Genomic DNA, 17,344 nt, shown 5'->3' on the forward strand with positions numbered 1-17,344 from the left:
GCAGCAAAAATAGATTTCATGCGATGCCCGTCGCGGCCAAGAATCGCGAACGACGACCTTGTCCGCCGTTCACGGACCCGTCGTCCAGCCGTATATTGCGAACGAGGATTCACGCACGGGTGCCGACATACCCGCGTCAACGCGAGAAGTCGAGTAACCCTTATCGTTTAAAGAAAAGAGAACTCATAACAAGGATTCTATAGGTTAACCTGCGGAATGATCATTGTCGATGTCTATCCCAGCAGACAACAGTGAATTCGTGACTCGACGTACGAATTCCGGTCAGGCCGTCCATCGAGGCAGAGTGGGCGCTCCAAAAAACTCGTGCGCGAATTTTTGCAAATATGTAGGCAGCGAAAAGGGATTTCCTGCGCTGCACGTCGAGGCCAAAAATCGCGAACGACGACCTTGTGCGCCGTTCACGGACCCGTCGTCCAGCTATATATTACAAACGAGGATTCGCGCACGGGCGCCGACGAACCCGCGTCAACGCGAGAAGTCCAGTAAGCCTTATCGTTTAGAGAAAAGACAACACATAACAAAGATTCTGTAGGTAAACCTGCGGAAGGATCATTGTCGATGTCTTTCCCGGCAGACAACACCGAATTCGTGACCCGACGTACGAATGCCGGTAAGGCCGTCCATCGGGACAGAGTAGGCGCCCTAAAAAACTCCTGCACGGATTTTCGTGAATATGTAGGCAGCAAAAATGGATTTCCTGCGATGCACGTCGCGGCCAAAAATTGCGAACGACGACCTTGTCCGCCGTTCACGGATCCGTAGTCCAACCGTATATTGCGAACAAGGATTCGCGCACGGGCGCCGACGAACCCGCGACAACGCGAGAAGTCGAGTAAGCCTTATCGTTTAGAGAAAAGGGACTTCCTGCGATGCACGTCGCGGCCAAAAATCGCGAACGATGACCTTGTCCGCCGTTCACGGACCCGTCGTCCATCCGTATATTGTGAATAAGGATTCGCGCACGGGCGCCGACGAACCCGCGTCAACGCGAGAAGTCCAATAAGCCTTATCGTTTGAAGAAAAGAGAATACGTAACAATGATTCTATAGGTGAACCTGCGAAAGCATCATTGTCGATGTCTGTCCCGGCAGACAACAACGAATTCGTGACCCGACGTACGAATGCCGGTCAAGCCGCCAATCGAGATAGAAATATAATTATGCACTTTAATTGCATTTTAAATTTTATAATTTTCTTAATTTTAATTAAACTATTTACTTATTTTAATTTTAATTAATAATTATTTTTATTAATATATTTTTTAATTATTTATTAATTATACTTTATTTAAATTTATGTGTTTACAGTAATACATTCATATTATATGGGATGGACGAAGGGACGAGGGAGTAATAATAATAGTTTAAACTCTGCTCAACCCAAGTAGCCATGTGACAGCGCATTAGTAGTAAAGTACACTACACTCCTAGACTCAAACCAATTATATATATATATATATATAATGTACAAATATCAATGTTTGTTTTATATTCTCTCACTATACAATACTTTTATTTTCATAATAATTATATCATGATAAAATTATTTTTACTTTATTATTATTATTATTATTATTATTATTATTATTATGTAATGTCATCACTATTTTTTACACTAATATATTTATAAAGATAAAAAAATTATTTATCTTTATTTTTTATTAATTATCAATATAATATTAATATTTTTTAAATCTTGTGCCAAATACAACAAGACTATATTTTTGGGATGAAAAGAATATATTTTTTAAATTTTATATTTTTGGGATGAAAAGAGTATATTTTTTAAATTTTGTTATGTTGAATATTTATATTAGTATAAATTGAAATCAATTCTTTAGCCAATGGTTGAGGTTGATAATTGAGCTTGAGTTTGAATCACCTGGCTCAAATAATATATCAATCTCAACGGATGTAAAAAACAGCTAAAAATATGTCTCTCGGTTGGGGATCTGTTTTTTTTAACAACCGGTAAAAAAAAGTCCAACGTTGAATCTAAAATCAATTGTTAATATCTGGAGTGATCGTTAATTCTTATAAAATAAGCAAGTTTTTACACTTCTTTTTCTTTCTTTTTTTTCAATATAGGACATTTTCAACAGCAACTCCTAGCCGCACTTGATCTCGTATTTGCGGGTCTGTGCGCGGAATGCTACTTGTATTGTTTTCATTCTATTATATTCGTCCCATTTTTCAAGTCCAATTATAGATAAAATAATGTAGTATTTTCCAAGTTGATAAATTTTGAATTCAATCTTTTGGTTGGAAATGGAAAGCCGCCTTTTGGGTCATAACTTTTCATGCCTTTATATAGGTTTGTCAAGACTTATACAAGATCAGATTTTGGCCTTCTATACACACGAAATTTACATAACACCCTAAGTTCTATTATTCATTTTCTAGTGCCTTATTTAATCAATACTTTTGAGGCATCCTCTTCTTATCTCAATATAACTTTTATATAACCTTAAATTGTTATATGGATCGAAATATTGTATTAAGAAAGCGACTTGTCCATAACTCAAGTATAATCCAAGCATTGTGTATCGTTCATTTTTACACTCACACCTTATTCTTCCCAATCCATAACATGTGCACCCAATATGAGTACAAATTTTATTTCATATCAAGTACTATCTCCATCTTTTAAATTTAGTTCATTAACAGAGTTTAATTTCTAATATTTAATTATTATTATACATTCAATATTTATTTACTATTGTTATTATATTTATTACGGTATATCATCATCATTATAATTAATTTTTCAAAAATATTTTCGATTGTTTTTTTTTTATTTTTTTTTATAAAATAATTACTCTATCTATCTGTTAAATTTAGAAATATTTTCTTTGTAATTTTTTTTTTTTAAAAAAAAAACATCCCTAAGTTTGGCATGAGGAAATATCTTTATTAGATTATGCTGTAGTCATCGTATTATTAATTATTAAGTAAATTTTTTAAAAATATTTTTAATTATTTTTAATTTCTCCAAATTCAAATGCTCTATTTTCACCTGACTAAGGAATTATTAATTATTTTAGTAAAGAAATGTAAATTTATAATCGTGTAAATTGTGTGACGTGCTAACTTCAAAGTTTATTTTTTAATAGAAGTTAAAATTTTCAAAAAGTCGCTTTATTAGATACTATCGTAGTCGTTTGGCGTGCTAACCTAAAAAAATTAAAACCTTTAATTATAACCACACATGTGATCGAGAAAACTTTACACTTAACGCTGCAAGATCCACGCCGTCAATCCAGGCGACCCAACACCGACGGTCTGGATTGCCGGATTAATAGAGTAACGCTAACTAGTAAAAACAATAATTTCGTGATGTGTTTGGTAAATAAATATTTGATCATTTTTGACTAAATAAAAAAGTAAAAAACAGTAGAAACCCCTTACTATTATTATTATTATTTTATTTTTATTTTTTTTGATCGGATTATTATTATTATTATTTATTTATTTATTTTTTTAGTAATACTCATATTTTTTGGTCTGTAGTGTACTGTGTGAACCAACCATGCAACAAAACAAGAGGTTTAATAAAGTCTCTGTAGTGTGAAGCCAATCTCTGTACAACCGCCGGCGACGACAACCGTTGATCGGCTACCCAAGCTGCCACTCCCGCCGTCCGATCAGAATCCAAATCCAAGTAGGTAGCTCGCACAATACCCTTCACTCATTTACACTTGTCTCTACACAGTCGTCCTTTCTCCCACTGACCATTTTTGTCTCTTTCTCCCAGTTCTCAAGCACGTCACCCACCGCTTCGTCTAAGCAATTATCAACTGCAATTTTTAGCTTCCGGAGAAATTAACTCTGTAATACACTTACGTCTACAGAAATTTTATACTGTTGTCGCCAGCGATGGGTTTGTCGCCAAACGCGGCGGCGGTGGCGCTGACGTGGATGATGACGCGCGCTTTCTATTTGGATTCACAAGATATCGAATTTGGGGACCCATGGTGGTTCGTGTACGCCGGCGTATCCTGCTTCCTTGTACTTTTCGCCGGAGTCATGTCCGGTCTGACCTTGGGATTGATGTCTCTCGGACTTGTTGAGCTTGAAATCCTCCAGCGAAGCGGCACCGCTGCCGAGAAGAAACAAGCTGGTACAACTTTCCTTCCTTGCGAGAAACAAAATTGCGCGATTCGTAAAACCCTAAATCCCCCAAATCCCCTATTGTTCTAGCAGTTGAAGGAAATTTGGATATCAATTCTATAGCAAAATTGAGGATAATCGTAATCTAGTTGTTCAATTAGCATTTTATTTTTTTCATTTCCCAGCAATCATTTTGCCGGTTGTTCAAAAGCAACATCAACTGCTCGTCACTCTACTTCTCTGCAATGCTGCTGCAATGGAGGTCAGCCAGTTGTTTGATATTTCTCTTGTTCTCCTTTTTACCAATTTTTTACTGCTGGTAGTGGCAGACGCTGCATAGCGGTGAAGTCCAAATATCTATGCTTAGATCAAACTTCACAAGTTTAAAAGATAAGTAGATTGATCAAAATGATGTGTGCAGGCTCTTCCAATATATCTGGATAAACTATTTCATCCTGCTGTTGCTGTTATACTCTCGGTGACTTTTGTTCTTGCCTTCGGTGAGGTACTTTTAGTTGCTTCCAACATGTTAAGAAAATGGTGGCCATGGGCAGAAACTTATGCCTCCCATTTGTGTAATTATAAAATAGATCATTCCGCAAGCCGTGTGCTCTAAACATGGGCTGGCTGTTGGTGCAAATTTCGTTTGGCTCGTGCGTGCTTTAATGATAATCTGCTATCCTATAGCCTACCCAATCGGAAAGGTGAAGTTTCGACAATGGCCTCTGTTGATTGAACTTGAACTTGATTATTTGTTGTCTCGACTAACATCTTATGGTTGAGTTGAAAGTAATCTAATTGAGTAGATTCTGAAAGAACTCAGTATTCATTTACTTGGTTTGATTCTTAGCCTTTTGTCAAAATCCAGATTCTGGATGCTGTGCTAGGACACCATGATGCTTTGTTTAGGCGACAGCAGTTGAAAGCACTCGTCTCTATCCACAGCCAGGAGGTATCTGCTGTGTGAACTATGGTCATTGACAGGATAATGTGGTTGCGAGCTAATTAAAGTCTTGAGTTTTAGTTGCTTAATTGTGATGTAAAAGTCCCGCTTTCGGGTTGTCTTTTTTAATGTTGATCGTAGGCAGGTAAAGGTGGTGAGCTTACTCATGATGAAGCAACCATCATTAGTGGAGCACTGGATTTGACTGAGAAGGTGGGTTCACGGTTGAGAGGATTTGTGGCAATATTTTTGTCCTATCCTCTTTTTCTGTCTTTGTGACAATGGCTATTGATGTTGTGTGTGCTATTTTAAGGCAAGTACTTGCATGGTGCCCGTGTATATTCACGTAGCCAGAAGTCTAATTCTAAATATTGCCATAGTTTCCTAAGCTGTCTTCCTCAATCTTCAGCTTAATGTCTTCAACAAATATCCGTATTTCGAGCTTTCTGTTTAGGACACCTTTCACAAGTCTTGTGTTTCTCCTTAATAAATTTGTGGAGTGCAACTGAGGTAATTTACAAATTTGTGCAGACTGCAGAGGCAGCTATGACACCTATTGAATCTACTTTCTCCCTTGATGTGAATTCCAAATTGGATTGGTAAGTTGGATACCAATTTAGTTATGATTTTGATTATGAAATATCTGCTTGTTCACATCATTCATATGCTATTATACACAGTACTTGAAATGCCTATTGAATTCTCCCTGCAATATAATAATAAAGTTGCTCATAAACTCACAGGGAAGCCATTGGAAAGATTCTTGCAAGGGGTCATAGTCGAATTCCAGTGTATTCAGGAAACCCCAAGAACATTATTGGACTTCTACTGGTGTGTATAAAGTTCTTTAGATTTTGCATCATATAAATACTTTATTATGGCCATAGTTTGTTGTTATGGTTCTTCCAAATTATCTTCTTTGTTCTTTTTGGGTAGGTGAAAACGCTTCTCACTGTGCGGGCTGAGACAGAGACTCCAGTGAATGCTGTTTCCATCCGTAGAATGCCGAGGTGGATTTGTGTGGCTTAAGCATTTTCTTAAACTTGTGTTGATTGATGGCTTTGATGAGCTCATCTCATGCTTCTTTTATCATAGGGTACCGGCAGACATGCCCCTTTACGATATACTCAATGAATTTCAGAAGGGAAGTAGTCATATGGCAGCTGTTGTGAAGGTCAGACACAGAGAGAAAACTCCCAGTTCTCTCGATGTTCCTGCAAAAGATGCCCCCAAAAAGATTACCAATGGTTATTCCGAGTTGACAATCCCATTGATAGACAAGTGCAATGAACCACCAAGTAGCGTCGTGATCAATGTGGAAAAGCCTCAGCAAAATGGATTTTCGACAAATAGCTGGAACAGCGAATCTCCAGAGACTGAGGATGGAGAAGTTATAGGCATAATCACCTTGGAAGATGTTTTCGAAGAACTTCTGCAAGTAATATTATTTTCCCATGCAGCTTATTGCAATTTTCATTCTAAAGCTTCCCTCTATCCTGTTTGATAGAATGTCTTCTTTGTTGCAGGAGGAAATCGTTGATGAGACTGATGTATATATTGATGTACATAAGAGGTGCAAAAAATCTCACTTTACACTTCCCTCTAGATCTTCACTGGTGACTGATTCATCCTAAATTCTTGGCCACACTCCATAACCAAACTTCATCTTTTTCTTGCAGGATACGAGTAGCTGCCGCAGCAGCAGCAGCAGCTTCATACGTTGCTCGAGCGCCTTCCAAATGTAGACCTAATCCAAAACCATCTTCTGTAAGCACGGTGACATTTTGCTTCTGCATCCCCGGCATTGATCTTTATCAAAATTCCCTGTTTTAGAAACTCAATAATTTTAAATAATTTGGCAGGGAGGTCAAGGCAAGAAAGGCCCGACTACGAAGAAATTGCAGAACCTGGAAGATGATGCATTCTAGTCTCTGCTGGAGCATTTAGAAGGTCAGATGTTCTCAACTAAAGTGCTAATCATCCTTTAGGCTAGGTTGTCAAAAAGCCAATACAATCACTGAATCACATAGGAAGTGCAAGATTTTGTGATTAGCAGAATTATACTTTGTGTCGTGTTCTAGGAAATTTTCAGCTCATATAATGATGAATGTATCTGCGTAATGAGATATCAGATTTGCTATTTGGATGTATAAAGTTGCTAAGATTGACGTAATAAATAAGGAGATGTAGGAAAAACAAATAAAAGGAAAAAATTAGTTGTGTAATTATAGCATATAAAAATGTTTAGCTTCGTCCACGTCGAATCAATTCTAGAATAGGCTATTATACATCAGGAACAAACAACCCCTAAATATAGTTAGCGTCGCCGATGAGAGTGTTTGTTCGGAAATCCAACCAAAAGTCGGATTTGAAACTCCATAAATAGCTTGACGTTGGAATGCAATAGTATATAGATTGGTCTATTATTGCACGCGGCGTAAAGTCCTTGCATACACGTATACCCAGATGGGGCACCGGTTACGTGCTTGATATAAAATTCAATATTATGTTAAATAATAGTACAACAGAATAAATACACAATTAGTAAAATACAAATATAACTCATAATATAGTTTCACATAATATTTATAATAATAAATTTTAATATCAATTTTATCACTTGACATGAACAATTGTGTATAATAAAGGTAGGTACATAATTTGGAAAATCTGTCTTACAAATTTAGCACCGTAGCCTCCCGCTGATGGAGATGCAGTTGCAGTCATAGATCACAGATATTTATTACGACTTGCTGTAATTCCGCCACGTTGGATCTCAAAATATTACGAGCCACTAAAAAGATATTCGTGGCAATAACGTGGCCAAATCATTGTTTCTACTTCTCATATTAGTCTTTCATTTATCCCTTTCATGTGGATCGTTGTATTAAAGGGTTTTTTCTCTTCTTTTTCTTTTTATTTTTATTTCTATTTCTTGTCCATTCCACTCAACAACGACTGCACCTGAGAAAAACCATAGTTGGCAGGCAGGCAGGAAGGAATGAACAGAGAAACTTCTCTGAGTCAAAGGCCGCGAGGCCCTTCAACGGACAACTCAGGAATCCTCAACGAGCGCATCCTCGTACTGGTATTCGAATACCTAAATTGGGACATAAAGGCCCTTTGCCAGGTGTCCGCCGTCGACCGGAAGCTACGGGCGCTGGCGAAGCGCCTCCTATGGCGGAAGCTATGCGCGCACCACGCGCCGCGTATGATACACACGCTGACGGAGGGGGAGTCGAACAGCAGGATTATCGGCGGCTGGCACGCGCTGGCAAAGCTGCTGGTGTTCTGCGGCGGGTGCCAGCCGACGGCTCATTTCCAGCTGAGCCAGCCGGTGTCGGCTCACCTGGCGGTGGAATCTTCGAGATTCTCGAAGACGTCCGGGCGCAGCTTCCTGGTGAAGAAGTGCAGGGGGGACGTGCTGTACGTGAGCGACCCGTGCGAGCACGCGCGTGGGGATCGGCAGGACCTCGTGGGGATATACAGAGGGGTATTTCGGGGATTTCTCAAGTCGAGGACGAGGGACTGCTTGATTCGGAGCCGGGTGGAATTTGAGGCGGAGATGCGGTGCCCCTACTGCGGCGCCCGCGTCTGGAGCATGACGGCGGCGAAGATGGTTCCGAGGAGCGCCGCGCGGCGGTTGGGGTCGAGCGACGGCGCGCTGGAGTATTATGTGTGTTTGAACGGTCACCTGCACGGAACGTGTTGGCTGGTGGCGCTGTCGTCGTCGGACGGCGGGGTTGAGGATGCGGATGGATGACGGCTGCCGTCGGAGCTGACAGAATTATTATTACCATTATAGTTGAAAATATAAAATCAATTTGTTTCGGGAAGATAGTCAGCTGCACGTGTTTGCACGTGGTGAGTGGCGACTACTATGAGTGTTATTTATCATTACTATTATTACGTCGGAGCTTATCTTGAATGAAACTTATCCGTGCAGCAGTAGTAGAGTCCAATTAGAGAAGTTCACAAGCCCCTAGGAAGTGTGCGGCATCCAAGAAAGATGACTAATTTGATGAAGAAGCATATTGATGAAGGGTATGGTGCTTAATTTCTTATCTTTATGATATAGAAATCTATTTATCAATTATTATTAATAGTTTTTTTTAAAAAAAAAAAAAAATTATTAAATAAAAATTAATTTAATTCACTATATTACATATAATATCATATTACCTCTCATCTTTTATTTTTCTCTGTCTCTTTAAAAATAAATAAATAAACATCTTTTTTATTTATACTTATATTATATATATATTATTTTTTTATTGCGAAATAATTTTTAAAATATTTAAATATATATTCTAATTTTTTAATTATATATATTAAATTTATTATAAAATCATTAATATAAAATATTAATTATATAAAAACTAATATTATAATTTACTATTAGTAATTAGTTACTGAACAGGGCTGAGCACCTATTATTCATCAATGATAAAAAAAAAAAAAAAAAAATCACTATGACGTCAATTTACCCTGATCATTGCCATCTCAAATGAATCTTGGGGGAGCATTCACTCCAAATTGAGTAATCACTATCACGTCAATTTGTAGTAAGATGTACAATGTCGTGATTGATGAAGATACCTGGACTTGGCATATCTCATATGCTATATTCAAAAGAGCTTTTGTGACCACCTGTATCTTTCTTAAGTTCCAAAATTTCGTAGTGCTTTCGAATTCAAACAGTAGCTTCTTTCGAGGAAAGGAGCTGAACGAATAAAGCGCCAATGATGTCGTGCGCATAAAAATGTAGAAACCTAATGAAAAGATAGATGATCCGAAAACAATTCACGCGTTCGTTCCAGCAGTGCAGAATATAAACAATCGGTGCTCATAAACAACGCTAGCATATCATCAATTTCAAATCAAAAGGAGGAAGAAAGTAAAGTAGTTTCCAAATTAATTTTACTTACCACGGCAGATTATCTTTGCATAACCCTCGAGGATATGGCGCCTCGAATTCAAATTGGACTGGCGATATTCTACAGAAATAAGAAATATCTAAATCTCGATCTCGCCATACGGCTTCGTTTTATGAACTCTGTTGCATTTGGGTTGGGCTGGGCTGGGCAAATTTTCTAATTTGGGCCCATTCTAGAGGACTTCCTTTTCTTTTCTGGCACGTGACAGATTCATGTATAATAAAATAGTAGCAATTCAAACAAAAAGTTACAGAGAGGAAGAGGAATCTGATGCCAAGCCAATGAATTCAAAAGTTACACAAGACCTGAAGTGAAACTCCATCCCAAAATGGATTTCATTTTTCCAATCACAATTCTCCAGCAAACACTTTAAAGACCACTTAAAAACAACCAATTTTCTATACATATGTATACATATATTTCCCATGATGGAAGAGCACCCCTGATTCTAACAACTAAGTACTTATTGGAGTTCAGACACGAATAGAATCAGATGCCACCCCGTGAAATGAGACGAGACTGTTGCCAATGAAGAAAATTTAAGCACAAAATAATATCTTTGGATAGAAAAACCAGCCAGGCAGAAGGAATCTCCTCCATGGCCCTGGAGAATAATGTTGAAAATCTGTCATAAAGTTCTAATTTTAAGCACACGCACAACACAACACGCAAGATTGATTTTTCTTTGCTCTTTGCTCATTAAATAGCCTCCATTCGACGTCGTCTGTAATCAGCTCATCAAATCAATCACTAAACCATATGGCGCAGAAAAAGAACAGCGGAAACACTGAAGGTGTGTGCCAAAAGATCTGCAATGCTGTAGGCCCTCTCCGAGCAACAATCCGGCGACTTTCGCATCAGCCACAGGGATCCATTTTGTCTGAAACTCGGGCCGAGATTAGTAGCAGCAATGCTGCTCCTGTTAAGCACAAGTCTAATGTGATCCCGATCGAGAGTCACTTCCCTGGTAGAGAGAAAGAGATAGTTATTGCCAATGGCCGGAAGTTGGGTAATTCAGCATCAAGAAAGAAAGAGACTGTTGCAGCCCCTGGCCATGTTTCTTTTGCAAGGGGTAAGTCGAGGAAGGATGATGATGCAAAATTTACAGATTATATTAGTAAGGTGAAGAATAGGATGATGAAAGCCATGTCCAACGTTGGCCATGAGAAGGGTGTTTGAGAACTTGCAGGCTGCAGCAGAGAGGTTATTATGAATAAGGCACACAGTGGGGATTGAGAATATGCCAGTTTGTGATTGATTATGTGGAACTGGTGGAAATTTATATTTATCTTGTGAATTTATATATATATATATATATTGTGTTGGGATATGAGTCATATGATTCAACTTGGAGTGAAGTATTTGTGAATGATTAGAAAGTGTGGTGTTCTTAAATATTGCTTTGTTTCATGATTGTAAGTAATACTTTCATTATTCAAGAAATACTGTTGTTTCATTCTGCCTTCCGTATACGATGAACATTTCGATTAGAACAAGGAGCATAACCATAAAAAAAAATAAAAATTGATCCATGTATGAAAGTAACGAGAATAATTTAGTACATCTGATCGAGCAAACTACAGATTAGGAATAAAACAACAACAGATGAACAAACCAAAAGAACCAAAAAGTTTGATTTCCCTGTGATTTTTACCAGAATTAATCAAGACAACGGATCTTCTTGATAAAAAGAATCGTATTTTCAGTTTCTTTCTTTACAAAGAAGAATTTCACATATGTAGCTGCAACACCCCCCCCCCCCCCCCCCCTAAGACAACACAATCGATCATCAGTGGAGCAATCACTCACTCTTCGAGTGAATGCCGGGAAGATCCATAGAGATCGTAAGGAGCCCATAGATGATCGACAGTGCAGGGCTTCTTGGAGTCCAGCCTCAGCCATGGCTTCCCCTTGCCACTCCAATGGAGAAGACTAACAGGGCCAGGATGCAAACCCCGACATTTCCCTTCAAGATTGTCCCCACCTAAACCGTGCTGGTTCCACCTGTGATCTATGGGCTCAATGTTCCCAGCCAACACCAACAAGAAAGGAGGCAGAGAACCCAACTGGTATATCCTCTTCTGTTTCTGTACCACCATCCAACCCTCCACTTTCTTCGAATACCCTCCCGCCCTCCACTTCTCCACGTCCATCACCAACACGCCCGTGTTGAAATAACACGGCCTCCGCCCCTCGAACGCCCGCGACAGTTCCGGGTCGGACCAGAAGGCCGGCGTGAAATAATTCGTTAAATTAGCATGGCAATACTCCGGCGCGGCGACGACTTTCCCCCGCAAGCCGACCTCCCAGAGCTCGGCGATGTCGTCGACGACGACGAGGTCGGAGTCGAGGTAGATGACGCGGGTGACGTCCGGCGGGAGGATGTCCGGCAGGTAAATGCGGGCGTAGTTGAGGGGCTGGTCGAGGGCCTGCCGGACGGACTTGGAGATGAGGCTGCGGACGCGGCCGATCCTGTCGAAGCCGTACAGTTGGAAGCGGAGGTAAGGGAAGGTCGAGTTGATGCAGGCGAGGACGTCGGCGTCGTCGCGGGCCCACACGAAATGGAACGTCACGTCCTCCGGGCAGGTGGAGTGCTGGAGGATGGAGAACACGGCGGCCATTGTGCCGCGGAGATAGTTCGAGTCGAGGGTCATGGCCACGTGGATGGTTGTGGAGCTGGTGGTGGTGCAGGTCTGCCCGTTGCGGAAGGCCGGGGCCTCCCGGAAGGAGAGAGGGGAGCCCGGGGAGCAGGCGGCGGCGGATTGGAGGAGGAGGAGGAGGAGGAGGGTGGTGGTGGCGGCCATCCTGCAGTCATAACTGCGGGAATTAGGGGGATGAGGTGGCAGCCATTAGAGGCTGCTGCAGGGGCTGGAAGGGGAGAAGGTCGTGGGGAATGGGCGTTCATGGAATTCATTTCATTTCATCTCTTGTATCTGTTTCTGTTAGTTTGGAATTTGGGAGGTAAAGAATCGTAATCCGAAAACCAGGGAGAATCGATACAACTCACAGAAGATCATCGTCGATGGGTACACTGATGCCAACCTGCCATTGCATCGACCACTCATCTCCCTCCCTCTCTCTCTCTCTATATATATATAGATATAGATGGTCTACCTAGTTAAGATTTGGGGAAGGGATTCTGGGCGAGATTGGTGGTTCTTGGGGGCTCCCTGGATCCTTGGTGGATGGGCTTGTTCTGGACCTCGACTCCACCAGAATCACACTGGATACTCATATGCAGATTAGGGCCTGATTTTAGGGCTCCCGAAATGCCTAACAGTTGCCATTCACATGTGATTTTTATACTAAGTCGTCTAGTTGAAATGTTATCAATTTTCATTTTTGTCCGTCCCAGAGGTATTTTTGTTTTTATTTTTTTTTATAATCCAATATAATACTAATATTCAAAAATTTACGTGCAAAAAACAAATAACACCTTTCAAACGGGACGGAGGGAGTATTAAAATTAAATACAGTGTGATACTACAAGTATAAAAGAGTTAACAAGCCAATAGTAAAGAATTATATATTTAAACATTGTACATTATACAAATCAACTTTTAATAAATTAAAATTCTTTCATAAGTTGTATCAATGTGTTTGTCAAATTCATATATACCCTAGTATTGTTAAACGTGTTTCTTTCGGTTAAATTTGAAAAATAATTAGTTTAAATTTGGTATTAAAATAATATTTAATACGATATTTTATGAGAGAAAAAAATTAATACAGAATCTAAATAGTAAAATTTGAAAAATTTTGATTACAAAAACATTACCTTAAATATACTTTTTTTCACCTCTTTCTTCATTTCCAAACATAATATATTTTACAATGCATGCTTCATGCATGCTTTCACTTTCTTTATTAGTTAAATCCCAAATAACTCGTGGTGAAATACAAACAATTGCAAATGAGCTTATAGCATTCTAAAAGTGCACCTACATCTTTCTGGATTGTTTCTAGATGTTGAACAAATAGTTGTGGATTAGTATTATACAATATGTAAATGTCATTCATGAATCACGAGATAATGGCTAATACTATTATGATAATTACTAACAAAGGTATTCTAGCTTTGAAAAACATCATTAAGTAAAAGTAGAATGTCAATATAATAATTGTATGTACCTTGTGTCTCAAAAAATTTAAGTTAAATCACACGACACCACACCTTTTAATATGATCATAGTTTGCCATAATACATAAAGATAAAACATTTCCAAACAATTGGCCAATTATTTTAAATAGAATACAATCAATGCTAAATAGCATATCCCAAAACCACATGTTTATGTAAGAAACAACCTGTCATTGTATATTGATTGCATTAGGCATTCTCAAGAGCTTGTCATCAAATACACAATTTACAGCTTCATTAATGTTAAAACACATATTGCATTGCTTGCTTGAATTTGTACATAGTTATCTACATAGTCACCAAATAAACCATAAGCCAACGTGCATAGAGGGCCTATATATTTATGTAATGGTGAGATATACACCAAGATTCAAGTTGCATTATGGCAAATTGGAATTAAGATTACATTTTACTCTACCTTCATTTCCACGCCATTAAAGCTTCTAATGACTAGTAGACTTCTGCAAATTAGAATCTCAACATCATCTAAAGCATCGAGTTTTCTTGATTTTCACATAATCCACCAACATGGCTATTCTTGCAAAGAACATTGGAATCAGCAATTAATAGCAAGGCAAAGCACAATAGCAGAATTTTAGTCAGTCAAGCGGCAAACCTTTCATGACAGAGCAATATCAAGTTGAGACTGTGATGGCTAAATTTGATAACTACAGTGCGAGTTCAAAGCTCGTCTTTGTCAGAAGATGATGTCTGGTAACACCTTTCATCCCAATAATAGGGAAACTTCAATTTTGCAGCAGTATGCGGCACAGTCCAATCATCATAGATGAACCTGCATTACAACAAAATTTCACAAGCTTGTCTTATTTACAGCAGATCATCAATCACATTTTTTCGGCCTAACTATCATCGAAGTGCAACTATGGTCCTTCCTAGAAAACAAATATTAGTCAAAAAAAAAAAAAAGAAATGGAAGCAAGGGTGCTTTAGACAGAAATAAAAGTTTGACAGGGGGGAAATGCTCGACGGACAGCTAGTTGTTAACATTTTCTACATAATTATGTTTTGAAGACAAGGCAATGTGTGAAGGGACGCCAAAATGGAAATCTCCTTTCATGTAAGGTATGCCCTTCAAGTACGGAGGTGCATTGTTTAATCCTAATTCATATTTAATTATTCCAACTAGTCTGCTGCAGGTAAGTTTCTTTCCACAAAGAGAGGATCTTTTCACTCTAATACCATGTTAAGGTTAAATTTAAAGAGTGATGTATCATTGTATTTTTAATTGTTGCAACATTGGGGACCATAAAAGCAAACTCGCAAGCTCCTTTGCATGAAAAATACACACGACCAAAAATCCAAATCAAAATAGGGATGGATTGTATCAATTATAGCCACCAAATTGAAACAATGCAGCAAGAGTAGATGATGTAAGAAGTGTCAAAAATAGAAAACAATAGCTCACACTTTCACTGGTGGTCGAGATATAATAACTAGAAGCTGCAAATCTTCGTGCTCATTTGTGTTCCAAACCTACAATCCATACAGTAATTAAAAGCCATAAATCGGTGAATAAATGTTTTAATGGTAAAAACTCTTTTGCATTGCAAACCAACAGGATTTCCTGATCAGATGTTCAATTGGTAGAACAGGCAGGAAAAAAAGAGAGCATACGACAAGAGATTAATTGTAAATAACAAAATGAAGTCTGCCTCAAATCCGAATACCAGATATTCATAAGCTGGAGGTAAAAAGACAGTGGTAGTTACACAAGAAAAGACACATATTTCATGAGAAATTATAATAAAATGAGAATTAAGCCAATGTACCTGATGCGCATCGTTGATAGGGACGTAGAATGTACCATTTGTGAAAATTGGATACTCCACTGGACTGCTGGGATAATTTTTATGTGAATTTGAGGCAAGATAAAGAGTACCGCTGCCTTTGAGAACCACAAAGATTTCCTCACAGGAATGCCTGTGGATCGGAGTACCAGAACCAGGGGCAAATGTTTGCAGCCACAACTCTACCTGTCACCAAATCATATCCACCCCAACATCAAAAAGATGAGAAGTTGAAAAACCAATCACACAATCAACAGAGACATGCTGAAATTAAACAGCAAGCCAATAGAATAAAATTTAATCAAATTTTAATTACCTCTTTAAATCCGTGCATGACTGAACTGGCAATACTGATGTGGGATAAACCGGGCCTGCCATAGCTATCCTGAACCATCTCACTGATATTCCTGACAATCGGCACCCCTGGCATCCAAATACATACATAATCGGGAAAAAAAAAAAAAAGAAGCTTCAGAACTTGGAGTAAATTGATTTGATGAAAGACCATATAGCATGTTCGTTGAAATGACAGAGAGAAATGAGCTCACCGTTGGAGGCGCAGTGAGATGCTTTGCCAACGGCAGAAAGCAATAGTGCAATCGACAGAGAAATCCAGAAACGGTCCATAATCTTCCAAGAAATGTTCAGTGTCGTAAGCGTATGCGTATAGTCTTCGATGGCGCCTATCGCGGAGAAAGGGCGAGAGGTTTCCAGTGCTCCGCCTACAAATTTTAAATTAGGGCTAAATTTTAACACCGTCTTTAAAATATAAATACTAGTACTATATATTTGTTTTTAATTGTGTCTTTTTAGCTTAATTATTTTCAAAGTAACTTAGATATTATAGTTTATTAAAATGAATAATATTCCATGTTTTCATAAAAATAATTATACAGTATAAAAAAGAAAAAAAAAAGGGAAACAAAAAAAAAATCGAATCCTAAAAGTAAAAACATGTCTATTTTGGATTTCTTTTATATTTTATCTTTTCACTTATACATAATTTTTTATTAATATATATATATATATATTTGTTACAATGCAGTAACATTTAACTATTGTACATAACAATAATAACATTCTATTTTGTTTACTATCATAAAAATTTAATGTACTAGCATAAAATTCGTATATATTTTTTTTTTGTCCAAAATCAATGAGAACAGTATTACAATCTAATAAATATGAGATCCTCTCTCCGCCCAAATTTATTTCCACTTTTCTTTTTTTTTAAGTCTCGTTACTAAAGTCAACAAATTAAACATTTAATTATTACATTTATTTACAACAAATACCACTAATTTTATTATATTTTTTTTCATTTATTTAAAATTTTAACTAAATTTCTAGAAATACCCCAACTAAATCTCCGTGCCGGACCAAAT

At 38.2% G+C, this 17,344-nt stretch overlaps 4 protein-coding genes across 11 annotated transcripts; 2 read left to right on the forward strand and 2 right to left on the reverse strand.

Moving 5' to 3' along the window:
- The first annotated feature begins 3,543 nt into the window (after positions 1–3,543).
- LOC127251625 (putative DUF21 domain-containing protein At1g03270) lies at positions 3,544–7,213 on the forward strand. Of its 4 annotated transcripts, none has more exons than XM_051275395.1 (14): positions 3,544–3,681; positions 3,872–4,140; positions 4,316–4,392; positions 4,552–4,635; positions 4,721–4,834; positions 4,999–5,082; positions 5,215–5,286; positions 5,605–5,672; positions 5,817–5,904; positions 6,010–6,083; positions 6,169–6,511; positions 6,600–6,646; positions 6,753–6,840; positions 6,936–7,213. In XM_051275395.1, exons 2-14 carry the CDS (start codon positions 3,897–3,899, stop codon positions 6,999–7,001), a joined length of 1,449 nt encoding a protein of 482 aa, XP_051131352.1. In that variant the 5' UTR covers positions 3,544–3,681; positions 3,872–3,896; the 3' UTR covers positions 7,002–7,213. The 4 variants fall into 4 exon arrangements, with proteins under 4 accessions (XP_051131352.1, XP_051131350.1, XP_051131353.1 ...); XM_051275393.1 differs by having other exon boundaries at positions 3,545–3,681; positions 3,775–4,140; XM_051275396.1 differs by having other exon boundaries at positions 3,546–3,685.
- An 861-nt stretch (positions 7,214–8,074) lies between these two features.
- Positions 8,075–9,474, forward strand: LOC127251627 (EID1-like F-box protein 3). 3 transcript variants are annotated; one of them, XR_007838942.1, is made up of 2 exons: positions 8,075–8,937; positions 9,020–9,474. XR_007838942.1 is itself a non-coding variant. In XM_051275399.1 (1 exon), exon 1 carries the CDS (start codon positions 8,075–8,077, stop codon positions 8,834–8,836), a length of 762 nt encoding a protein of 253 aa, XP_051131356.1. In that variant the 3' UTR covers positions 8,837–9,474. The 3 variants fall into 3 exon arrangements, 1 of the variants encoding a protein (XP_051131356.1); XR_007838943.1 differs by having other exon boundaries at positions 9,023–9,474; XM_051275399.1 differs by having other exon boundaries at positions 8,075–9,474.
- Positions 9,475–11,782: 2,308 nt separating this feature from the next.
- On the reverse strand, positions 11,783–13,356 carry LOC127251626 (probable galacturonosyltransferase-like 4). The gene has a single exon (XM_051275398.1). The coding sequence runs from the start codon at positions 12,812–12,814 to the stop codon at positions 11,816–11,818; it is 999 nt and encodes a 332-aa protein (XP_051131355.1). The 5' UTR covers positions 12,815–13,356; the 3' UTR covers positions 11,783–11,815.
- A 1,002-nt stretch (positions 13,357–14,358) lies between these two features.
- LOC127252209 (auxin-binding protein T85-like) lies at positions 14,359–16,649 on the reverse strand. Of its 3 annotated transcripts, none has more exons than XR_007839037.1 (6): positions 16,508–16,649; positions 16,276–16,382; positions 15,942–16,145; positions 15,578–15,645; positions 14,768–14,944; positions 14,359–14,612 (listed from the first exon to the last, which is right to left on the reverse strand). XR_007839037.1 is itself a non-coding variant. In XM_051276287.1 (5 exons), the coding sequence occupies exons 1-5, from the start codon at positions 16,584–16,586 to the stop codon at positions 14,833–14,835; spliced, it is 570 nt and encodes a 189-aa protein (XP_051132244.1). In that variant the 5' UTR covers positions 16,587–16,649; the 3' UTR covers positions 14,359–14,832. The 3 variants fall into 3 exon arrangements, 1 of the variants encoding a protein (XP_051132244.1); XR_007839036.1 differs by having other exon boundaries at positions 14,359–14,683; XM_051276287.1 differs by having other exon boundaries at positions 14,359–14,944.
- Positions 16,650–17,344: the final 695 nt, after the last annotated feature.

The sequence above is a fragment of the Andrographis paniculata genome, unplaced genomic scaffold (genome assembly GCF_009805555.1).
Source record: "Andrographis paniculata isolate CXL003 unplaced genomic scaffold, ASM980555v1 Contig45END, whole genome shotgun sequence".
In the NCBI taxonomy this organism is placed as follows: domain Eukaryota; kingdom Viridiplantae; phylum Streptophyta; class Magnoliopsida; order Lamiales; family Acanthaceae; genus Andrographis; species Andrographis paniculata.